General features: G+C 46.8%; 1 protein-coding gene across 1 annotated transcript in view; it reads left to right on the top strand.

Annotated features, from left to right (window-relative positions):
* Nucleotides 1–726: 726 nt before the first annotated feature.
* LOC130493440 (zinc finger protein 665-like) overlaps nucleotides 727–26,002 on the top strand; it is a 28,482-nt gene continuing 3,206 nt past the window's right edge. Inside the window, exons 1-3 of the mRNA XM_056867178.1 lie at nucleotides 727–822; nucleotides 1,213–1,261; nucleotides 8,195–10,014. Coding sequence (XP_056723156.1) covers nucleotides 727–822; nucleotides 1,213–1,261; nucleotides 8,195–10,014 — 1,965 coding nt within the window. The remainder of the gene's footprint in view (nucleotides 823–1,212; nucleotides 1,262–8,194; nucleotides 10,015–26,002) is intronic.

The raw sequence follows: 26,002 nt of genomic DNA, 5'->3' as shown, positions 1-26,002 counted from the left end.
CCCAGCAAGCTGGGTGCTCATTTTTCCAACCTCAGAAGGATGGCAGGTCAAGTCCACCTTGAGCCGGCTTCCCTGTCTGCACCACTTAATTCTCAGGGACCCCAATCCCCTGGCCTCAGTCATCTTTATTTAATGTTTCTCAAATCATTTATCGCTCCATTTGTATCCCCAGTGGGGACCCAAAGTGGCTTGCCGTGTTCTCCCTTTCTCCAGTTTATCCTCACAACAGCCTTGTAAGGTATGTCAGCCTCAGGGAGTGTGACTGGCCCAAGGTCACCCAGCAAGCTTCTGAGGCAGAGTGGGGATTCGAACCTGTGTCTCCCAGATCTAACCTGACAATCTCACCACTACACTGCTTGTCCCCTCCTGCTACTTATCCACTCATTTCAGAGTTAGGCTGTGGTAGCAAATAACAACCTTGATTCTAGTATGAGCTTTTGTGAATCAGAGTTCACTTCTTCAAATGCAGATATCACATGTTCGCATGTATTTATACACACACACACACCAAATGTCAATCCAAATATCAATCTTGGCTTCACAGGTGGTCAGAGATCCGTCTCTTGCCTGAACAGAAGAATCTGGCACAGGAGGGAGGTGATCTGCCGTCCAGGTGGAGCCTCTTTGAAGAGGATGAGGGGAGAGCCGGACTCAACTATCCTTGAATCAAGAAAAGGTCCCGATGCCTCCGAGGCTGGGAGCAGAAAGGAATTGTGGAAAGGAACCATGCAAAAGAGCCCGGAAGACAACTTCCTCCCTCCAGATGTGCATCGCCAGCAATTCCGGCAGCTCCGTTACCAGGAGGCAGTGGGGCCCCGAGAGGTCTGCAGCCAACTCCACCGACTTTGTCTCCAGTGGCTGAAGCCAGAAAGGCACAGCAAGAAGGAGATGCTGGACCTGGTGATTCTGGAGCAATTCCTGTCCGTCCTGCCCCCAGAGATGGGGAACTGGATCAGGGAATGTGGGCCGGAGACCAGTTGCCAAGCGGTGGCCCTGGCAGAAGGCTTCCTCTTGAGCCAGGCAGAGGACAAGAATCAGGACCATCAGGTGACAGGGTTTCATCTTTGTAGTGTTGGGGGGATGGGGACAGGATAAGATCCAGGATATCCTCAAAATCGACATGGGTTGCCCCACCTTTTTGGAACCCCTCCTAGCCTGCTTCTTGCTTTTCTCATCAGCCTCTCCTTTCTGGGATCTCCACTTCTGTTTCAGATGCAGGCGAAGATCCGGAAGGAACATTTCCACAAAGCAGCTTTTCTGGGTAAGATTGACAGGCCCACTGCACGGCCTCCCCGAGTGTAGGTGCTCTGATACCCCCCCTTTTGTCCTGTGTGGGAAAGATGTTTCGCTCCAGCTTCTTAGTTTAGAAATTCTGGTTGGGGAGGTAAAAACCTAGAATTGATTAAATTTCTTTGCAAGATAATTGGACGAATACAGTCAGGAAGTTGAGGACAACATTTGCTCCAAACTGAAATGATGGTTAATGTCAAAAATCGTGAAAATACTGCATTGGGCCAATAAAAAGGGGGACAATATCTTAAGATTTCAGGAGCTCTTAGGCCGTAGGAACTTCTGATACTTTCAGAGAAAGACCTTTTTGTTCCCCAGTTTTCAACTAGGCGAGAAGTGTCCAGAGTTGAGAAACCATGAAAACAGGGTTGTGGAAGGCGGCAGTCGGGTGCTTTCAAAACTCTGTTTCATCTGACTAGGAATTGAGTGCCAGGGTACGGAAAGTCTTGTCCAAAAGTGGCCTCACCCATATTTGGCAGTAGGACATCACTGGCCTTGTCATTCTCTATGAATATGATATTTTGTGAGCCTTATCATCACTAAAATGTTCATATATTTATTATTAATACGTTTAACAGGTTCTTTTATACTCCTGCTTTCTATCTGGGACTCGAGGCAGAATATACGAATGATTAAAAATCAATCAGTAAACAGATTAGGTATTATTCATTAAGCAGATTAGATATTATAATGTCGGGCCATCAACAGATTGGAAGGTGAGATCCAGTTGGAGAGGAGTGATTAGTGGAATGCCTCAGGGATCTGTTCTGGGCCCTGTTTTGTTCAACATCTTTATAAATGATTTGGATGAATAGAGGGGATGCTTATTACATTGCAGATGATACTAAATTGGGAGTGGTAGCAAATACGGTAAAAGACAGAGCCCTGATACAGGATGATCTTGACATGCTGGAGAATTGGCCTAAAAGGAATTAAATGCATTTCAACAGAGATAAATGTAAAGTTCTGCATTTACACAGGAAAAATCAAATGCTTAATTATAGGATGGGGGAGACTTGTCTCAGCAGTAGTGTGTGTGAAAAGGGTCTTGGGATCTTAGTAGGTCAAACGCTGAACATGAGCCAGCAGTGTGATGCGGTAGCTAAAAAGGCAAATGCGATCTGGGGCTGCATCAGTAGAAGTATAGTGTCCAGATCACGTGAGGTGATAGCATCACTTTACTCTGCTCTGGTTAGACCTCACCTAGAGCTTTGTGTTTAGATAATCTTGACAAGCTGGAGAATTGGGCTAAAACAAATTAAATGCATTTCAACAGAGATAAATGTAAAGTTCTGCTTTTAGGCATGATAATTATAGGATGGGGAAACTTGTCTCAGCAGCGAAAAGGATCTTGGGGTCTTAGTAGGTGAAACGCTGAACGTGAGGCAGCAGTGTGATGCGGTAGCTAAAAAGGCAAATGCAATCTGGGGCTGCATCAGCAGAAGTATAGTGTCCAGATCACGTGAGGTGATGGTATCACTTTACTCTGCTCTGGTTAGACCTCACCTAGACCTTTGTGTTTAGTTTTGGGCACCACCACTTAACAAGAATGTAGACAAGCTGGAATGCGTCCAGAGGAGGGCAACAAAGATGGTGAGGGGGGTCTGGAGAACAAGTCCTGTGAGGAAAGATTGAAGGAGCTGGGTATGTTTATCCTGAAGAGGAGAACACTGAAAGGGGGATATGATAACCATCTTCAAGTACCTGACGGGCTGTCACATAGAGGATGGTGCCAAGTTGTTTTCTGTTGCCCCAGAAGGTCTGACCAGAAGCAATGGGTTGAAATTAAATCAAAAGACTTCCTGTTTAGACAGTAGGAAGAACTTTCTAACAGGGCAGTTCCTCAGTGGAACAGGCTTCCTCAGGAGGTGGTGGACTCTCTTTCCCTGGAAGTTTTTAAGCAGAGGCTAGATGGACATCGGTCAGCAATGCTGATTCTATGACCTTAGGCAGATCATGAGAGGGAGGGCATCTTGGCCATCTTCTGGGCATGAAGTGTGGGTCACTAGGGGTGTGGGGGGGAGTTAGGTGTGAATTTCCTGCATTGTGCAGGGGGTTGGACTAGAAGATGCTGGTGGTCCCTTCCAACTCGACGATCTTATGATTCTATATTTGAATTTAACAAAGATTCTCAGTAAGATGCAATAATGTATTTGGGTTAGGATGGGGGGAAATTCAGAAGAAGTGAGGTGACTCTAATAGAGAGGATGTGTCAGTGGCCTCTTTTCACTGTGTCACCCAGCTGGGATGTCAAGAAGGGAAGCGTTTGGTATTCCACTAGTCGCAAGGCTGCCTTTTCCCATATGTTCTCTTCTTGCCCACCATTGTGAAATGTAGTACCTGTGTTTCTGCCCATGGGTTTAAGAGGACCTGTTAGTTCTTCCTTATGGATTCTGGACAGACCACGGTTTTGTATATGATAATGATTGACTAGATTTGTCAAAAGTGTGGAAGCAAAAAATTATCCTAAATAGGGATTCAAGGATAGTTGCAACCCTGAGCCAATACGGGGAGAACCTTATTCCATTCCCCCTCAAGGAACTGAAAGGCAAAGTACTAGGAGAGCATAAAGTGCCATAGAGCTACCTTTTAATATTTCCAGGTGGTGCCTTAAAACCAACGATGGATTCTTTGCCGTCTCTTTCTGGCAGAGGGAAAGCAGCTTCCATGCGGCCTGATCGGGTAAGTTTGGAAATACGGCTCACGCCCCTGGGTGCTTCCCCCACCATCCGTAGGCCCAGGAGAATCTCTCTGTGTCACTTTTCCTCGGCTGCTATTTCTCCTGCTTGCTGGATAGAAAATGAAAACGTCTGATGGAGGTCTGAGTCTTGAACATCAACATCTTAATATCGTCCTTTTGGATTGCACTTAGAAGGGGAAGAATTCTTATGTTTTTTGTGACAACAGAGAAATATTTGTTTGTTTCTCTTTTCAGGGTCCGGTGACCTTTGAGGAGGTGTGTGTTCATTTCACTGAGGAGGAGTGGGCTCTGCTGGATCCGGACCAAAGAAGGATTCACAAGGAAGTCATGGAGGACAATTATCAGAATGTGGCCTCTCTTGGTAAGGCTCTCCTTTCCCTTGATTCACAGATGCTGAAGGCCAAAGAAGGGCTCCAGCTCTGACCTGGATGGCCCAGGCTAGCCTGATCTAGGAAGCTAAGCATGGTTGGCCCTGTTTAGTATTTAGTAAGTCAATTGCATCTTGGCCATCTTCTGGGCATGAAGTATGGGTCACTGGGTGTAGGGGGGCACAGGGAGGTAGTTCAGAATTTCCTGCATTGTAAAAGAGTTTGGACTAGATAACCCTGGTGATCCCTTCCAACTCTAAGATTCAATGCAACCTGACAGCACTTTCCACCACCACCAATAAAAGACCCTGGTAGAGCCAGTGTGGTGTAGTGGTTAAGATCAGACGCTAATTGGGAGATTCGGGTTTGATTCCCCACTCCTCCACATGAAGCCTGCAGGGTGACCTTGGGCCAGTCACAGTTCTCTCAAAACTCTCTCCAGGCATGCAACGGCAAAACACCTCTGAACATCTCACGTGGAAACCTTACAGGGTTGCTATAAGTCAGCTGTGACTTGACGTACTTTCCCTGACTTCCAGGGCTCTTCCGATGGATATTCTCAGAGGGGATATGTAGAAAGTCCTTAGACAGGGAAGGGAAGTTGTTCTGCATATGTACTGGAGTCTGTAAATATCAGTGTGTAAGCTAGTTTGTACATAGCCCTCAGTATGCATTTTCTAAAGTTCAAAGAATTAGCTTGCCTCAAGAACATTACAGCCTCGCATAGGAATTGAGGGAGGAAAAGTGTGGGGTGGCAGAGGGGGTGATTTGGGGTCCCTTTGCTTTGTTCATTCTACTTGCGCCACTGTAGGCTTAGGCATGGTTCACAGTGAGTAAAAGAGACTGGAGATCCCTGAAGAACATAGTAAGAAAAATGGGATTTTAGCAGGGGAAGTTTGGCTCTGTCATGATGAGCTTCACTTGCTGAATTCCTGCCTGCCTGGCTTCTCTTGAGTTCAGTTGGGAGGGTGCTGTTTCCCTGTTCTGGGCTGGAGAGAAGGAGAAGAGAATGTATGCCGTTCTGAGCACTTTTCAGGTTGAGTGGTATGAAAAATGTCCTCAAAATAGAAAACAGATGATAAGTCTTTTAAAAATGTAAATGGGAGTTTTGGGGATCCATCACCACCTGTTCGTATCTTGGAGGGACTGTGGGGTCTCTTCAAAGGGAGAGGAGCCCTTAGACATTTGCTCTTCGTCAGAGCCACAGTGTACTGGGATGTTGGCTCCTGCTTGCCTTGGGAGGAGGTTAAGATACCGTATCCTGGTGGCTATGTATTGGCTTAGTCTTGATTTGAAAATCTGAATATTTCTTGGAGTTGGAATGTCTGGAAGTCACCGGTCTGCTTCTTTCTCCCAAAGAAGGATGTCTGGTTCCCAAACCACATTGCATATCCTCATTGGAAGAAGCAGGAGACCTGCTTGTCCAAGATGCAGAAGAGAGAGATCAGCAGATATCTGCTTACTTGTGTGGTGGAAGTGTGTAGGACATCTCTTGGGCTAAATTTCCCCAGCTGGAGACAACAGCCCAAAGAATGACCAGGAAAGCTTTCTGAAGGGTGAAAGAGAAGTTAAAACTGGGGGGTGGGGAATGCTGGCTTAGCTGGATATGTTTATAGAGTGCTCGTCTTAACTGATCAATTTAAAAAGCCATGGGCACAAGAAGAGCATCATAATAGCCACTCAAAAATATCCCGAGAACACTTCTCTGGTCAGAAGAAGACCATAACAGAGCTCAACTCCAAAGTTAAAGCCTGGTTGGAAAGACATGCTTTGGCCTTGCTTTGAAAAGATAGGAAGATGAGCTTCAGTGGAGCTTCAAAGGGAGAGTCATTCCCCAGATGAGAGGCCACCTGCCTCAGCACTGCAAGCAGGGTCCCAGAACACAGAGCTTGAGCGGCCAAATTTACCTGGGGATAGAGAGTATGGTGAGCTATATATGTTTGGAGCTCAGATTGTGATTCCATACTTCAGGAGTATAGCTCTACTTCAAACTCTCCAGTCAATGCAATCAGTGCTGTGTTTGAATCCAGGAAGAGATTGGCTAGAGATCCCTGAAATCCAGCCTCCCCTTCCACACAGTAGTCAACAGGAGTCCCTGGAGATGCAGATCCAAAGCACCTTTCTTTACAGAGAGATTGCTTCTAAACATGGAGGTTCCACTGAGCCACCGTGTCTCTGATCGAACTACCCACCAAAATCAGCAACAAATTAATACAGGGCAGGATTTGTTTCCCCTTCAAGGGATTTTGGTTATGTCATTATCAAGAGCCATTAACGGCCTTGTATTCTTTTTTTTTCTTTTTTTTTCTTTTCTTGAACATTTTATTGGTATTTATAATATAAATTTTCCATGTTAACAAACAACAATATACGTAGTATTAAAAACTAAATCATAGGTAATGTTGGTTCTTGTAGGTTATCCGGGCTGTGTAACCGTGGTCTTGGAATTTTCTTTCCTGACGTTTCGCCAGCAACTGTGGCAGGCATCTTCAGAGTAGTAACACTGAAGAGACACTGTCCTTCAGTGTTACTACTCTGAAGATGCCTGCCACAGTTGCTGGCGAAACGTCAGGAAAGAAAATTCCAAGACCACGGTTACACAGCCCGGATAACCTACAAGAACCAATGAACTCTGACCGTGAAAGCCTTCGACAACATAGGTAATGTTGTTATAATTGTTTAAATGCTAAATAAAAATAAAAAATAAAGGAAAATTTATTGACTTCCCCATCATCTCCGTCCGCCTCTTAATAAAGTATTCTATCCCATCGTGATATGGTCTGATCTTAATTATTCTTATATCTCAATTAGGTTTCGATCACATTATAATATCAATATAATTGAATACGTTTCTTTATGTTAACAATGTCATCTAGATCAGATTAAAAGGTACTCTTCCATTTCCCCCAGTCCTAGTTCATATTCACAATATTTCATCCAAGCCTCCCATTCCCCCATAAATTGAACATTGTCTTTTTGATTTGAAATAGCTGTAAGTTTTGCCATTTCCACCAGTTCAAACATTTTCATAGTCCAGTCTTTTTTCCCAGGAGTGTCTGCCCCTTTCCATTTTGCTGCATAAAGCAGTCTTGTAGCTGTAGTCGCGTAAATCAAAAAAGTCCTTTGTTTTAACAAATCATCAGGTATCATACTTAATAGCATCATTTCTGGTGTTTTGGGTATGTTTTTTTGTACTATTAGTCTTAATTCGTTATAAATCATATCCCAAAAATCCTTAGCTTTGTCACAAGTCCACCACATATGATAAAAAAACCCAACTTCTTTATTACATTTCCAACATTTAGGGGATGTCACTTTGTAGATCTTTGCAATCTTCTTAGGCGTTAAATGCCATCTATACATCATTTTATAGATATTTTCTCGAATTGACTGCGCATTTATTCCTTTGAGGTCTTTCGCCCATAGTCTTTCCCATTTGTTTAGGGCAACATCATGTCCCACAGTTTGAGCCCAATTAATCATTGTTGGTTTGATTATTTCCTGCTCACAATAAATTGTTAAAAGAAGATTATACATTTTAGAAATCAGTTGAGTATTATTATCTAATAGCATCCTGTGAAAAGGTGATTTTTCTTTAGAGAATCCATTCTTCATATCTTGTGTAAATACTGATTTAATTTGATGATATTGAAGCCATTGTAAATCTTCTTTAAGTAACTGAAAGTCTTTTAGTGAGCTTTTCTTTCCTTCCCAGTTAATTAACTCTTGGTAGGTGATAAATTTGTCCAATCTAAGTTGGCGTAATGTCAACGGCCTTGTATTCTTGATTCCGCTATTCCTTGAATGTCTTACCAGTCTTTTCTCTTTATTCCAGAGGCTGACTGTCCATGGAAAAAATCCGAGAAAGAACCCAAACCCCTCCTATTCAACATAAAAGAGCAGAAAAGAAACACTGGAAAAAACCGGAAGAGGGCGAATGAATGCTCTGCCCCTGAAGGTTCTGAATCCCAGGTGTCTGATACACACAGAAGAATTAATCTAGGGGAGAAAGCTGATAAATACTCGGAGAGTAGAAGGAGCTTGGGTTGGAAGAGAGCCTCTTCTGGCCATCAACGACTCCATAACAGAGAGATACATGAATGCCTGGAGTGTGGAAGGAGCTTTGCTAAGAATTGCCTCCTTGCTGCTCATCGACGAATCCACACTGGGGAGAAACCATATAAATGCTTGAAGTGTGGAAAGAACTTTGCTTCGAGGTCAGACCTTACTCAACATCAACGCATCCACACTGGGGAGAGACCATATAAATGCTTGGGGTGTGGAAAGAGCTTTGCTCAGAGAGGTCACCTAGCTATTCATCGACGAATCCACACTGGGGAGAAACCACATAAATGCTTGGAGTGTGGAAAGACCTTTGCTCAGAGAGGTAGCCTAGCTACTCATCGACGAATCCACACTGGTGAGAAACCATATAAATGCTTGGAGTGCGGAAAGAGCTTTACTCAGAGAGGTTACCTAGCTATTCATCAACGAATCCACACTAGGGAGAGACCGCATAAATGCTTGGAGTGTGAAAAGTGCTTTGCTTCAAGTTCAAAACTTACTCGACATCAACATATCCACACAGGGGAGAAACCACATAAATGCTTGGAGTGTGGAAAGAGCTTTGCTACGAGGTCACACCTTACTTACCATCAACATATCCACACGGGGGAGAAACCATATAAATGCTTGGAGTGTGGAAAGAGCTTTGCTTCGAGGTCACACCTTACTTACCATCAACATATACACACTGGGGAGAAATCATATAAATGCTTGGAGTGTGGAAAGAGCTTTGCTTCAAGTTCACAGGTTACTCAACATCAACGCATCCACACTGGGGAGAAACCATATAAATGCTTGGAGTGTGGAAAGAGCTTTGCTGCAAGTTCACAGGTTACTCAACATCAACGCATCCACACTGGGGAGAAACCATATAAATGCTTGGAGTGTGGAAAGAGCTTTGCTCAGAGAGGTTACCTAGCTATTCATCGACGAATCCACACTGGGGAGAAACCATATAAATGCTTGGATTGTGGAAAGAGCTTTGCTTCAAGTTCAAAGCTTACTGAGCATCAATATATCCACACAGGAGAAAAATTACATAAATGCTTGGAGTGTGGAAAGAGCTTTGTTTCGATGTCACACCTTACTTACCATCAACATATCCACACAGGGGAGAAACCACATAAATTCTTGGAGTGTGAGAAGCCCTTTTCTCAGAGTTCACAGCTTACTCAACATCAAAATATCCACATAGGGGAGAAACCACATAAATGCTTGGAGTGTGGAAAGAGCTTTGCTCAGAGAGGTTACCTAGCTATTCATCTACGAATCCACACTGGGGAGAAACCATATAAATGCTTGGAGTGTGAGAAGACCTTTGCTTCGAGGTCACACCTTACTTACCATCAACATATCCACACAGGGGAGAAACCACATAAATGCTTGGAGTGTGAGAAGAGCTTTGCTTCAAGTCCACAGCTTACTCAACATCAACATATCCACATAGTGGAGAAACCATATAAATGTTTGGAGTGTGGAAAGAGCTTTGCTCAGAGACGTTACCTAGCTATTCATCGACGAGTGCACACTGGTGAGAAACCATATAAATGCTTGGATTGTGGAAAGGGCTTTGCTCAGAGAGATAAGCTAGTTATTCATCGACGAATGCACACTGGGGAGAAACCATATAAGTGCTTGGATTGTGGAAAGAACTTTGCTTCGAGGTCACAGCTTACTCGACATCAACATATCCACATGGGAGAAACCACATAAATTCTTGGAGTGTGGAAAGAGCTTTGCTTTTGAGTTCATCCCTTATTAGACATCAACATATCCACACTGGGGAGAAACCATATAAATTCTTGGAGTGTGGAAAGAGCTTTGCTCAGAGACGTTACTTAGCTACTCATCGATGAATCCACACTGGGGAGAAACCATATAAATGCTTGAATTGTGGGAAGAGCTTTGCTTCAAGTTCACAGCTTAGTCACCATCAACATATCCACATGGAGAAAAAACCATATAAATGCTTGGAGTGTGGAAAGAGCTTTGCTCAGAGAGTAAATCTAGCTAGTAATCGACACATCCATACTGGCGGGTAACCATATAAATGCTTGGAGTGTGGACAGAGCTTTGCTCAGAGAGGTAACCTAGCTATTCATTGACAAATCCACACTGGGAAGAAACCATATAAATGCTTGAATTGTTGAAAGAGCTTTGCTGCAAGTTCAAAGCTTACTGAGCATCAATATATCCACACAAGAGAAAAACCACATAAATGCTTGGAGTGTGGAACGACCTTTGCTTTGAGTTCATCCCTTATTAGACATCAACATATCCACACTGGGGAGAAACCATGTAAATGCTTGGAGTGTGGAAAGAGCTTTTCTCGAAAGACATACCTTAAAGTACACCAAAGAATTCACACGGGAGAAACCATATAAATGTTAAGCCATGTTTTGCATAAAAGAATTCACCCAGGAGAGAAACCCTACAAGCATCATCCTCCAGCTCTGCCTTTTTCCTCAGCATCTCATGCTGGTCTCCTCCATTTTATTTAAACCTTGTTCTACCTTTTACTTCTATGGGTGATCATCTCCAGGTTTCTGTTGGTCACCTGGAATCATAATCTAATTTCCCCATTTGTTAGGAATGTGTGCCCTGGATCCTTGCCCATCCTGCTCTCTAAAATCACAATAACCAAACCTTAGTATGTATTATAAATCAATCACTAACTCAGGGCACCTTCCCTCACCGACCCAGAGACAGTTAGCCATCTTCTACTTTTAAAAAAATGCCTGTAGAAAAATGGTTCTTGTAGGTTATCCGGGCTATGTGACCGTGGTCTTGGTATTTTTTTTCCTGACGTTTCGCCACCAGCTGTGGCAGGCATCTTCAGAGGAGTAACACTGAAGGACAGTGTCTCTCAGTGTCAAGTGTGTAGGAAGAGTAATATATAGTCAGAAACTCTCTTCTGTTAAAGTTGTGCTGATGTTTATGAATTTCAATGGCTTCTCATAAACCTCAGCACAACTTTAACAGAAAAGAAGAGACTTTAAGAATGAATAAGGCTTGACTTCCTATTCTGAAAAGCTCCAGACTAACAAAGACTACAGTCCACAATAGCCATGCAGATTAGCTTTGGCTTTCACACATTAACAGATCACTTCAGGATACAATGGTTCCATATTAACATACCACACCCTCAGCACATTATCTTTGATACTTTTTGCAGGACAATGATTCAGCTCAAACCCACCTCTTTCTGACTATATATTACTCTTCCTACACACTTGACACTGAGAGACACTCCTTCAGTGTTACTCCTCTGAAGATGCCTGCTACAGCTGCTGGCGAAACGTCAGGAAAGAAAATACCAAGACCACGGTCACATAGCCCGGATAACCTACAAGAACCAATGAACTCTGACTGTGAAAGCCTTCTACAATATTCTGTAGAAAAATGTTGTAGCCAGCTAATGTCCTGCCTCTAATTTGCCCTCGGGGGCTGTGGCTCTGTGGTAGAACATCTGCTTGGCATGCAGAAAGTCCCAGGTTCAATTCCCAGCATCTCCAGTTGAAGAGACTAGGCAAGAAGGTGATGTGAAAGACCTCTACCTGCGACCCTGGAGAGCCGATGCCGGTCTGAGTAGACATACTGACTTTGATGGACCATGGGTCTGATTCAGTATAAGGCAGCTTCATGTGTTCATGTGACTCTCCTTCCTGTCATAAACTGAGTCCCTTACTGCAATTTCTTGTTCTCTCATAGATTGGTTCTTGTTTCAAACCTGTAATAGAAAAGTCAAAGTTGGAAAACAACTGTGCTGTTACTTGAGGTCCAGCAAGCTGTGACCTTTTGCAAATGAGATAAGAGTCTACGTTCTGGGAGGAGTAAGCTTTTATCCCGACTCCCTTCTAGTCTCCCAAGGCCGAGAACTGTGGAGCCACATCCCATCCAATTAGCCAAGATGAAATCATGAGCCATGGCACCTTTGAGAAGTGGGAGGGCTTAGCCTGCAAATCAGCCCCTCCACTTTATCTCACTCTGACCCTTCTTGGGTTACCTGGCTGGTAATGTGGTCACGTAGTTAACTGACATCACAGCGACGGATCTGATTGATCAAATGAACTCAGGCCAACTCAGACCCTTGGCCATAAACGTTTAGCATTTTCATTGTACTTCCGTGCCTTATTTATGGGTCAGACTTGCTGTTTTTCCATGGCGATGCTTGGAAAGAGTAGACTTTGAGGTTTATTGCACCCATCCTGGCAAACGTTTCCCAACCTTTTATAATACGTAACATTCCTTCCCACTCACCCCCCACCTAATTTTCCCATTTTGGTCATGAAACCAGTTTGGGAGCATATAATGCCTATAATATCCCAAAACAGTTTTATGATGATGTAAAAACTTACTCCTTTCCTATAAAGTACTGCCCTTGGGTGCGATAACTCCAAGACGCGTTGGGAACCCTTCTCTCTGCGCATGCCCACTTTCCCAGCTGCCCTCTGACTGCTCTCCTCCTGGTCACATCACTTCCACCTCAGGTCCCCTGGTCACTCTTGTGGCCACTACTCTCTTTTTTTCTGGTGGCGGTTTGGCTTCTGCCCTCTGTTTTTTTTAACCATCTGCTTTTCCTACTGTTGGGACAAGGGGAGGCTTTATCGTTGAGACGTTGCTATCAAAGGGACATGGAAGCTGAGTGTATTTTCCAGGAAAGTGGGAAGGGACGTGCCGTGAATTCTTGTTGGATTAATGAAACCTGAAACTTCTCGCCCTAAGTGGTGCCTGGACGTGGTTCCAAGAGGGGGGTGGAACATCCGCATGTGGGTTTATGGAGGTTCTGGGTGGCTATTATGCCTTGTACTTGGGCGAGTGGCTGGAACCCTGAATGGGGTGGGCAGAGGCAGGCGTGCGAAATGCTGCCTGGCTACACCCTAAGGCAGGAGGGTTTTTCCCCCATCCATCCAACTTTGGACATTGAAATTGTTCAAGACTTTCTATTCCTTGGCTCCAACATCAACCAAAAGGGAGACTGCAGCCAAGAAATCAGAAGGAGATTGAGACGGAAGGGCAGCCAAGAAGGAGCTAGAAAATATTTTGAAGTGTAAGGATGTGTCACTGGCCACCAAGACTAGATTAATTCATGCCATCGTATTCCCTATTACTATGTATGAGTGTGGAAGCTGGACAGTGAAGAAAGCTGATAGGAAGAAAATAGATTCCTTTGAAATGTGGTGCTGGAGGAGAGTGTTACAGATTCCGTGGACTGCCAAAAAAAGAGATCAGTGGGTCATAGTTCAAATCAAGCCTGAACTGACCCTAGAAGCTAAAATGACTAAACTGAGGCTATCGTATTTTGGTCACGTCATGAGACGACAAGAGTCACTGGAAAAGACAGGCACCCTAGGAAAAGTTGAGGGCAGCAGGAAAAGAGGAAGACCCAACAAGAGATGGATTGACTCAATAAAGGAAGCCACAGCCTTCAATTTGCAAGATCTGAGCAAGGGTGTCAAAGAGGACATTTTGTAGGACTTTCATTCATAGGGTCGCCATGAGTCGGAAGTGACTTGACGGCACTTAACACACACACACACACACAACTTGGGAACTCCAAGGGAGGGGGGAGGGAGCCCTGCGACCCACATTATGGCCACTTAGAGATGCTTATGAGCAATGCTGCTGGGGTGGGTACATGGGCCACCTCGCCTTGACCTACAGCTGTGGGTCAATTAGAGGTGGCACGCAATCCCACCCAAGCACCATTTCTCATAAGCGCTGGATTTTAAATGGCCAGGCTGCAGATCGAGCACTTGTTTCCCCCCCTCTTTCCAGTCACTTACTGGTGGATCAATAAAAACTTACATTTGCCTCTCTCTAGATGCACATTTTCCCCATCAGAATTCTTGAAACTGCATGGGGGCTTATTTTTGTGTTTTGAGAATATGGCTGGGGGAAATGTACATCTAGAGAGCGGCAAATCCAAGGCAAAACCTCCCATGTGAACATTTGCACGTGTGAGAACTAGAAGCGTCAGGGGGCACATCAGCCCATCGTCCTGTTGCCCCGATGCACGAATGATCCCACGCATGCACTCCAAAAAACCGGGGGAGGTGGGGGAACACAAGCAACGTCACGATTACCTGCTTCTCCCTCCACACCCCCTTCTCTTTTGTGTGCACTATTTCTGGGAAGTGCGCTCTGAAAGCAAATGTTTCAGAGACGTTAGAAACGGGAGCGAAAGCAAAAAGGGCTGGAGGATGGGGGGGAATAGGAATTTGCACCCATCACAATCGCTTTTAAGGTATTTCCCATACATATCCCGGACTGGGTGCGATTACCCTCTTTGAATGCTGGAGGATTGCAGCTGGAAAGGTTACATTTGGTAATCTGAACGAATGTTATTACTGTGTTATTAGTCCTTTTGATTTTGCCTTTGTTATTTTAAGCTTTACTGTTCACTGTTCTTTTTAGAAATATTCTTGCACAATTCTAATAAATCAGAGGCATCTGTGTCTTCTAGCCTGGCCTGGCTTAATTGCTGTCCTCCTGTTGGCACTCCCTGACATTTCCCAAAAAGGTTTCCTTGGAAGCATTTGCTGTGATGGCTGTCCCAGAATCCTTTGCTGTGTTTATCTCTGCAAGGCTCTCTGAGACACAAAACATGGCAGTTGTTCCCCTGTTCTGTATGTGCCTCGTGGGACTTGCTCGCGGTGTTACACTGGCAGAACTTCCATTTAGGCTGGGAAGGAGGGAACCAGATCTTTTAACTCTTGCTCTCCTTGCTGGGCAGGATTCCCTTGCCCAATCCTGAGTTTGGGAAGTGAAGCCCTCGTGGAGACCTAGGCACCCATTTACCCAATCATGTTACAGCACGCGTCTCACTGGTTATTGCCTATCTCAGGCCATCCAAATTGCAATCCATTTTGTCCTTCTCTGGCAGCCGGGCACATGCTCATCTTGCATGAAACTAATCTCCGCTTTGCTGGCAATGTGGGTGTTTTATTACTCTCTTCCCTATGAAAAATTGGTGTTCCCTGAGTTTGGAGTACCCCCCAGGGGAACATGTTGACATTCGGCTGCTGTGCTTTAGGGCAGAACTCCACAGTGTTCTCCCGGATAGCTTTCCAGACACACGGGATGGAAATGCTCATGTGTGAAGTGTCATTGATACAACACAGACCAGGGGGGGAGGCAATGATAGAGGGAGGCAGATGACTCTCCCTATGGAGGGAGTTACAAAGTATTGTCACCAGACCTGAGAAGGCCCATTCTTGGGTTGCCACCCATCTAGCTGGAGTGGTCAGGTAGGTCAATATGCCTTCATTCAGTACCTTGTCGTTCACCACATTGGGAACCCCATTTGGATGGGAAGGTAGCATATGAATATTTTAAATAAATGCATATGGGAGTAGGAGGTCCTTAAGCTTCACAATGGTTTCTACTCCAACTGTCTTCCAGTTGTGCCGTCAGGAGAATGCAACAAGAAGAGTAGAAATTTGTAATAACTATTTTTAAATAGGCTTGGTTATGATAAAAAAGTAGCAAGAATTTAGAAAGTGTTACGGATTTTAAGTTACGTATTTTAAGAAGATACCCAGTACAGTTAACTTTCTATGGTGGTTGAAGTTACAGGATTACAAGTTAGCGAAGAATGGAGACCAAGCCCTATGAGGAAAGGCTGAGATGGAAATGTTTAATCTGGAGAAGAGGATGAGGGGGGACATGATTGCTCTCTTTAAGTATTTGAAAGGCTGTCACTTAGAGGAGGGCAGGGAGCTGTTCCTCTCGCAATAATAGGACTCGCAATAATGGGTTTAAATTGCAGGCAGAAAGGTACCAGCTGGATATTAGGAAAAAACATTTTTTACAGTAAGAGTTGTTTGGCAGTGGAATCAGCTACCAGATCGGGGCATTACTGGGCCGGGCTCCTTCGCCTACAATCCACGAGCGGATTGTTGCTCACTCCGTTTCGACTCTCCTGCTGTCCTGCCTGAGTCTCTTGGGCCCAGCTGGGGACAGCCGAGCTCAAAAGCGAGTCGCTCTACATGGCAGACACTCAGAACTGTCTCTGGACGTGCCTCTTGGCTAAATGTTTGACCAAATTTAGCAGGCTAATTTTAAAGTTGATAATTCTGTATGGCCCGCGAATGATGTTATAAATATCCAAATGGCCCTTGGCAGAAAAAACGTTCCTCACCCCTGACCTATAGCCTAGTCAGACCCTTTGACGACTGCACCACACTGTCTCTGATACCTGAGAGAGGCTCTTAACTCCCCCTTGTTTTGTTAAAGTGGGGTTTCTTCCATGGTTCCTGTTTGTGTTGCCTTTCACCCCTGATGGACTGATAGTTGGCAAAGAGACCTTTTTCTCCCTCTCCCAGAATACTAGAACTGGAGGGCATGAGGGGATATCAGTGGCTACTAGTCATGGTGAGTAAAGGGAACCTCCATATTCACAGGGATTAAACCTCTGCATCCCAGTGCCAAGAGGCAAGATCAGGGGATGGCCTTAAAGCGGGTCGTGCTGTTCAGATGACAGGCTCTTAGAATGTATCACTTGCTGAGAAGTGAATTTATCTTATTCAGCCAGTCATCAAGTAAGGAGGACTCAACAACTTTACCTACTTTTTAAAAAGCAAGTCTTTTTATTGATATACTTCTAGTAAAATATGTGTAAACGCAGATTATCAAGTCTTTAAAACTTCTATAAAAACTCTTGTTTTTATAGTACAATGTATGTATTTACAATGTCTGAAGTAAAAGCAAGCAAGTCTCACATACTATTCAGTTTCATACTCCAACTTCTAAAATATAACAGTCAAATTATTCTGATTCAGTTCAAAGTATCTAATTCATAAAGTCTAGAGTAATGTATTTAAGCCATACATACCCGTCAGCCTTTTCTTGAGAGCCTTTGGAAGGTTCTGATTCTCTGGGCTTACTGTGGCTGTATTTATACTGTTTCAGACTCATTAAGAGTGTTGATTTTACTATCAGGAGGGATATCTTCCCACTTTCAGATAACATGAGCAGTGCAATAATGTCTTAGTTGCAGCTGTTCAGGTTATTAGCTTCTCCCCATGACCAAATATGGGCTTCCTTTCCTTTCCGTCTATTTTGCTTAAAGTATAAACAATCATTCCTGAGCTCCATGATCACTCCATATACTCAATTTTCATACCATTCTCATCTTCAATACAATACACATTAAATGAGACTATTTAGAAATCTACAATATATAACTATATAAATCATAAAACACAATTATTGCTCACATTGTAACATGTAACCATCTGGTCAGTAGGAAGCTTCAGCAAGCTTATAGAAAGCAAGAAGCTTACTGCACTTATAGCCTTGAGGTCTTTGAGTAGACCTTCTTGTGAGCCCTTGGCCCAATCTGAACCAAAACCACATCAGAGACAGTCAGGTCCAAAGAAGATGGTTTTACTGGTCAAATAGGTTAACAGAGCATAAAGAAAAGGTGACAGCAATGGAGCTTGCTGGCTTGCACTTGGTAATATAAAAGCATGAAAAAAAAGCAAGAGATTACAGAACACAAACAGCACTGTGGTTCCCACAGCTTCAGAGAATTCAGGTATGCATAACAGTCCTTGAGAGCTGGTCAGTGGAAAACAAAACAGATACAGGCCTGACATTTCTCAAGGTTTGAGGATAGCAGGACTTTTCTGCTCTTGAGATATGAACAGCTGGCAGCTGAATCAGGAAGGGTAATTTCAGATACACCTTTCTGGCAGATAGTGAAGAATGACTCTATTTTTCTCCCTTCAAGGACAAGACCAGGTTTAGTTAGTTAGCTCTTGAAAGAATTCAGACCTTGAGAGAATTCAGTCAGCCTGTTCTAAGGACATTTGCATTTTGCAAGCTGTTGCCAGGCTCTTCATTACACAAACCTCTGCAGTTTGTGGTTCAGTTTGTATATTGTGTTCAAGCTTTACATGGAATTAATTCTGCGCATGTACACAAAATACCATAATTATGTCAGGGACCATGACAGCCTCAGCTTCTGTGCCCTGTTTTAGGCCCTCCCGAGGAACTGGTTCTGCACTATGTGAGACAAGATGGTGGAATGGATGGACCACTGGTCTGATCCAGCAGGGCTTTTCTTATGTTCTTATGTAATCTCTCTGATCCTTCTGGAACCTTCCGTGTTCCATCTTCTACCTCCACGGGTGATCAACTCCAGGCTTCTGTCAGGCACCTGTTATCATACTCTGATTTCCCCGTTTGTTGGGAAATTGTGCCCTGGATCCTTGCGAATCCTTAGTATCTATTATGAATCAATCACTAACTCAGGGCACCGTCCCTCGATCTCTCAAAGAGGTAGTTATCCGCCTGCTACTTAAAAACAACAACCCTGTAGGAAAATGTTGTAGCCGGTTAACACCTGGTATCTAATCTACCCTTCCTGGGAAAAGTGATTGAGAGCACACTAGTGTTATCACACCCTCACGAACATGTGAACATACATTCAGATTAAACTGGGGAATGAGCTTGCATGTTTGTGCTGGGCCCAGAAAACCGCAATCTTTTACCTAAAGAGGTGTGAGTAGCAAGTCTTCAGTAAGGAAAGGATGACAGAGACATGATTTAAAAAGAATATAGAGTTTGTTGAGGGATTTGGTACAACGGTGTGGGATGGGGGACTTATCCTAAGCAAATACTAGTGGTACTAAGCCAAAGCACAGACATGTTCCTTTTCCTAATTAATATCGCAACAACAACCAAACATTCAGCAGAGCTGTTCCAGTTTGGGGCCGGAGTTAACCTTTGAGTTCATGGTGTACATGTGTGGAAAATGGGGAACTGCGGTTTAGAAAATGGAGGGGGGGGAATAGATCAAGAAGGAGAGCAAAAATTACCTGTCCTATCCTGCAAAGAAGTGAGATGAAAGAAGGAGGGATCTGGTGTGCACTGGGAGTCTGTGTTGCAGTTCAGTTGGTATCCAAGATCAGACTCTCCTTCCTGGCTCTAAAGCCGAGCTAATTATACTCTTTTTTGGCCCAGAGCATAAAAGGGGTTCTTTTCAGGAAACAAAAGATGACGACAGACAATAAAGGGAATACTTGGGACATGAGCAACTGATGTGGAGAAAACTATAGAATTGAAGATGAACCTGGGACCTTCTGCGTGCCAAACAGATGCCCTATCGCTGAGCCCCAGCCTCTCCCCACACTTTGGTCCCACCTCCTGCGGCAGCCATTGAGTGGTTGCGCCCACCACCTTTTGTCAGAATTACAGTGATGTCCACAGGCTTGCAAAGGCTATAAACCAGGGCAGTTTCTGATTGAATTATAATGCAGGATTACAAAAGCCGAGACAAGAAGCTGAGTCATCGATACGGCAGATGTTTTGGGGACAACTGGAAGATTTGGATCGAAGGTTCCAGACGGTCACAGGAGGCCACTTAACCTTGGAATCATGTTAATGGTAAGTGGTGGCATATGATGCAGGAAGAGGCCTCTGTGTCTTCTAGCCAGTTTTGGCTTAGTTGCTGTCCTGTTGGCACTCCCTGACAGCTCCCAAAGAGGTTTCCTTGTTTGGAAGCATTCGCTGTGGTGGTTGTCCCAAGATCCTCTGCTGTGTTCAAAGCTGCAAGGGCTCTTTCTGACAGGCCACCCATCCAAATTGCAATCCATTTCGTCTTTCTCTGGCAGCAGAGTTCATGGTCATCTTCTTGCACGAAACTAATCTCCACTTTGCTGGCAACATGGGTGTTTTATTACTCTCTTCCCTAGGAAAAACGGTTGTTCCCTGGGTTTGGGGTGCCCCCCAGGGAAACATGTTGATGTTCGGGAGGGAGGCAGTGGACTTTCCCTAGGGAGGGAGTTCCAAAGTAAAAAGAGGGGCAAAAAACCCGGAAAGGGTGGTTGGGTTCAAAAAGGGGTGGGAGAGAAAGACAAAACAAAATGCCGGGGGAAGCACACAGCAACACAGATAGTCAAAGGAAAAGCAAGACGTTTGAAATAGCTACGGCACATGTGTTACATACAGTGTTGCTTGTTCAGTTGAGGCCGGGGTATGAAACAGAGATTTGGGAGGGACCTCGGAGGTCATCTAGTCGAGAGCCCCGAGGTCAGTGAAGGAGGGGGAGCTCCCACAGCATTCTCAGGAGGGCGTTTGGTACAGCATCGTCTAAATATGCTTCTGTTGGGGACATAATTGATGGCGGTGAATGACTTATTCTTGTTTTGTTTTTTTTGTAATTATTCCAAACTGTCTCATAGCATTCTCAGGAGGGCGGCCAGCCAGCCAGACCCCCTCCTGAGCTTCCCCTACATATGAGACATAGCCTGGGAACAGCAGGGCAAGGAAAGGTTGTGGGCAGGGAAGCAGAACTGGATCCCCAGACCCCTTGAAGCCCCATTCATTCCCATGAACGTCTGGAGGGGGAAACCACCTTCCCCCCCCCCCAGCCAAAATCAAACCCCGCCACCCAGCAGAAAGTCTCCTCCTGGGAGGGAGCAGCACAGGGGACGCCCGGGAAATGAATGCGCTCTGCGTGGCTCCAGCCAGTGAGCCCGGCCAGAAGCCGCCCCGCCTCCTCCTGCCATTCTCAGGGAACGGAAGGGGGCCTCATTTCCCCCCCCCCACCTGCAGTGGGGATTCCCCTGCATCCAGTGGCTCCCCCCTCCCCCCCCCGAGCCTCAGGACCCCTCCTTAAGGCTCCCAGAGACAAGAATGAGGGCCGACGGGTGGGAGAGAAAAGGGAGGAGGGGTCTTCCCCGCCCTCTGCCCTCAAACCGGGGCGAGGCCCGCTGGGCCCAACGACGCCGCCCCCGGCCGGGCGAAGCCAGGAGGGGGTCCCTTCCTTTGCGGCCCAGGGCAGGGAGTCAGGCCAAGGGTTAAGGAGGGCGAGTCCGAACTCCTAGAGAGGCCTCCCCCGAGGGGAAGGAAGGAAGGAAGCCCGCGCGGCCTCCCGGCGCTCTTCCTTCCGGCGAGGAGGGGACGAGGCCCGCCGGAGGGTTGGGAGCGGCAGGTGAGCCCGGGAAGGGGGCAAAAAGCGCCCCCCTGGTCCCCAGCGAGGAGGAGGAGGGGGGGGAGCTGCACGGGGGGTCTGGCGAAGGGGATCCTGCAGGGTTCATCCCCCGGGGGCCCCAAGGCGCAGCAAGAAGACCCCGACCCCCCCCCCTTGGTATCAGTGAACCGGCGGGCTCCATTTTCCAAAATGCCCTTCCCCCCCCCCTCTGCAAGAGCTGCTCTTCCCCGGAGGCCCTGAGCTGAGCTCCTCCCTGCAACTCGGTCTCTGCACGGGCGGCTCTTGGCTTCTGTGCATCCAGCTGCCGCCTGCAAGCTCCAGCCCAAAAATGTCGCCTCCCTTTTGGCATTGGGGGGTGGTCTCGCCCATCCGCCTGGCTTGGTGGCGGGGCAGGCGGGGGTCCCGAAAAGGCCTGCAGGGGTTTCTTCTTGCTGTTCCGGAAGAGCAGAGTTGGGTTTTTTTGAAAGGCTCCCTTCTCCACTTCGGCAGCTGGGCCCCCTTGGGGGGCCTTTAGTGGTGCAAGTGTCAGAGATGCAAGGCCGTCAGATTAGTTTGACAGGCAACAGTTGGTTCTAGTGGATCTGGGATGATGCAATAGGTCTGGAAACTCCCTGGATAGCCTGAGGGATCTGGCGAGAACTGGTTCGGGCCAGATGGGTGATGCAGTGTAGAAGCAACAGGGGAATGACTAAGCATCTACTGTGATTGGTGCCCGAGATGGCATTGTGTATAGAACTGTATAGAACTGAAGCTCACGTGTCGGGATGCTATGAGCGGAGGAGTGTATAAGGAGTTGTATTATATCTTTGCACTGTAAAATAAACGAGCACTGCTTTTCTAGTAGCAAGGAGTTCTGGTGGTGTTTTCCTGGACCTACTGCATAATAATCCACTGGCACCCGCGTCAGCAATTTGAAATAGCTACGGCACATGTGTTACCTACAGTGTTGCTTGTTCAGTCGAGGCCAGGGTATGAAACAGAGATTTGGGAGAACTTTGGAGGTCATCTAGTCGAGAGCCCCGAGGTCAGTGAAGGAGGGGGAGCTCCCACAGCATTCTCAGGAGGGCGTTTGGTACAGCACTGTCTAAATATGCTTCTGTTGGGGACATAATTGATGGCGGTGAATGACTTATTCTTGTTTTTTTTTCCCTGTAATTATTCCAAACTGTCTCATAGCATTCTCAGGAGGGCGGCCAGCCAGGCTCCCTCATGAGCTTCCCCTACATATCAGACAGCCTTGGAACAGCAGGGCAAGGAAAGGTTGTGGGCAGGGAAGGAGAACTGGATCCCCAGACCCCTTGAAGCCCCATTCCCCCACCCATGAAGGTCTGGAGGGGGAAACCACCTCTCCCCCCAGCCAAAATCAAACCCCGCCACCCAGCAGAAAGTCTCCTCCTGGGAGGGAGCAGCACAGGGGATGCCCGGGAAATGAATGCTCTCTGCGTGGCTCCAGGCAGTGAGCCCGGCCAGAAGCCGCCCCGCATCCTCCTGCCATTCTCAGGGAACGGAAGGGGGCCTCATTCCCCCCACCCATCTGCAGCGGGGATTCCCCTGCATCCAGTGGCTCCGCCCTACCTGCATGCCCCCTCCCCTCCTGAGCCTCAGGACCCCAGGGCAGGGAGTCAGGCCAAGGGTTAAGGAGGGCGAGTCCGAACTCCTAGAGAGGCCTCCCCCGAGGGGAAGGAAGGAAGGAAGGAAGGAAGCCCGCGCGGCCTCCCGGCGCGCTTCCTTCCGGCGAGGAGGAGACGAGGCCCGCCGGAGGGTTGGGAGCGGCAGGTGAGCCCGGGAAGGGGGCAAAAAGCGCCCCCCTGGTCCCCAGCGAGGAGGGGGAGGGGGAGGAGGAGCTGCACTGGGGGTCTGGCGAAGGGGACCCTGCAGGGTTCATCCCCCCGGGGACCCCAAGGCGCAGCAAGAAGACCCCGACCCCCTCCTCCCCCCCTCTCCCCCCCGGTTGCTGTCTGCAAGAGCTGCTCTTCCCCGGAGGCCCTGAGCTGAGCTCCTCCCTGCAACTCTCTGCACGGGCGGCTCTTGGCTTCTGTGCATCCAGCTGCCGCCTGCAAGCTCCAGCCCAAAAATGTCGCCTCCCTTTTGGCATTGGGGGGTGGTCTCGCCCATCCGCCTGGCTTGGTGGTGGGGCAGGCGGGGGTCCCGAAAAGGCCTGCAGGGGTTTCTTCTTGCTGTTCCGGAAGAGCAGGGTTGTTTTTTCTTTGAAAGGCTCCCTTCTCCACTTCGGCAGCTGGGCCCCCTCGGGTGGCCTTCAGTGGTGCAGGATCTCTCCTGGCTGGAAACCTGCCTCTCCTCTTGGGGTCACGGACACATGGGGCAGCCCAACCCCCTGCTTGATGCGCCACCAAGATCTCAAAAGTCAGCCTCGGGTTTCTCAAACCAGCCGCAAACTGAAGGATCTCTGCCTCGCTTTGCTTTCTTGTAGGGCAAAAATCTTGATCTACCAATGGGAACCCACAAGGACTTGGGGGAAGCCTCTCATTGCCCCCTCCTCCCCTATTTCCTCTTTCCCTTTCCTGAAAGCCCCCTTAGCCTCTCCCCTTTTCCTGCTTCAGTCTTTCCTTCTTTTTCTAGGGTTGCCCAACTTCCAGGCGGGGAGACTGCAGATCTTCTGGCATCACAACTCATCTCCCAACTACAGAGATTGGTTTCCCCTTACTGTTGCCTGCTCCAGATTGGGATATTCCTGGAGATTTGGGGTTGGACCCTGGGGCGTGTGGTTTGGGGAGTGGGGGACCACAGTGGGTTACAATGTCATACACTCCACCCTCCGAAGCAGCCAGTTTCTCCAGGGGAAAGGATCTCTGTATTCTGGAGATCAGTTGTAATTCTGGGAGATCTCCAGGCATGATCTGGCAGATCTCCACAATGCAAGAGCTGCTCTTCCCCGGAGGCCCTGAGCTGAGCTCCTCCCTGCAACTCGGTCTCTGCACGGGCGGCTCTTGGCTTCTGTTCATTCAGCTGCCGCCTGCAAACTCCAGCCAAAAATGTCGCCTCCCTTTTGGCATTGGGGGGTGGTCTCGCCCATCCGCCTGGCTTGGTGGTGGGGCAGGCGGGGTCCCGAAAAGGCCTGCAGGGGTTTCTTCTTGCGGTTCCGGAAGAGCGTTGTTGTTTGTTTTTAAGGCTCCCTTCTCCACTTCGGCAGCTGGGCCCCCTTGGGTGGCCTTTAGTGGTGCAAGTGTCAGAGATGCAAGACTGTCAGATTAGTTTGACAGGCAACAGTTTGTTCTAGTGGATCTGGGATGATGCAATAGGTCTGGAAACTCCCTGGATAGCCTGAGGGATCTGGCGAGAACTGGTTCGGGCCAGATGGGTGATGCAGTGTAGAAGCAACAGGGAATGACTAAGCATCTACTGTGATTGGTGCCCGAGATGGCATTGTGTATACAACTGTATAGAACTGAAGCTCACGTGTCGGGATGCTATGAGCGGAGGAGTGTATAAGGAGTTGTATTATATCTTTGCACTGTAAAATAAACGAGCACTGCTTTTCCAGTAGCAAGGAGTTCTGGTGGTGTTTTCCTGGACCTACTGCATAATAATCCACTGGCACCCGCGTCAGCAATTTGAAATAGCTACGGCACATGTGTTACCTACAGTGTTGCTTGTTCAATTGAGGCCAGGGTATGACACCGAGATTTGGGGGGAACATTGGAGGTCATCTAGTCGAGAGCCCCGAGGTCAGTGAAGGAGGGGGAGCCTTTAGTGTTTGGTAGAACTTTCTAACAGGGCAGTTCCTCAGTGGAACAGGCTTCCTCAGGAGCTGATAAGCACTCCTTCCCTGAAGGTTTTTAAGCAGAGGCTAGATGGCCATCGGACAACAATGCTGATTCTATGACCTTAGGCAGATCATGAGAGGGAGGGCATCTTGGCCATCTTCTGGGCATGAAGTGTGGGTCATTAGTTGTGTGTGTGTGGGGAGTTAGTTGTGAATTTCCTGCATTGTGCAGGGGGTTGGACTAGAAGACCCTGGTGGTCCCTTCCAACTCGATGATCTTATGATTCTATATTTGAATTTAACAAAGATTCTCAGCAAGATGCAATAATGTATTTGGGCTAGGACTGTAGACTGGGGGGAAATTCAGAAGAAGTGAGGTGACTCTAATGGAGAGGATGTGTCCGTGGCCTCTTTTCATTGTGTCGCCCAGCTGGGAAGTTAAGAGGGGAAGTGTTTGGTAAGGCTGCCTTTTCCCATATGTTCTCTTCTTGCCCACCACTGTGAGATTTAGTACCTGTGGTTCTGCTCATGGGTTTAGTAGGGCCAAAATATTGTCGAAGGCTTTCACGGTCAGAATTCATTGGTTCTTGTGGGTTATCCGGGCTGTGTAACCGTGGTCTTGGTATTTTCTTTCCTGACGTTTCGCCAGCAGCTGTGGCAGGCATCTTCAGAGGAGTAACACTGAAGGACAGTGTCTCTCAGTATCAAGTGTGTAGGAAGAGTAATATATAGTCAGAAAGGGGTAAAAAGTATCAAAGGTAATGTGCCAATCATTGTCCTGTAAGTATCAAGATAATGTGCTAATGAGGGTGTGGTAGATTAATATGGAACCATTGTATCCTGAAGTGATCTGTTAATGTGTGCAATCCAAAGCTAATCTGCATAGCTATTGTTGACTGTAGTCTTTGTTA

The sequence above is a fragment of the Euleptes europaea genome, chromosome 1 (assembly GCF_029931775.1).
Source record: "Euleptes europaea isolate rEulEur1 chromosome 1, rEulEur1.hap1, whole genome shotgun sequence".
NCBI classification, from domain to species: Eukaryota; Metazoa; Chordata; class Lepidosauria; order Squamata; family Sphaerodactylidae; genus Euleptes; species Euleptes europaea.
The sequence above is the reverse complement of the archived record's forward strand: the minus strand, read 5'-3'. Positions and strand labels throughout refer to the sequence as shown.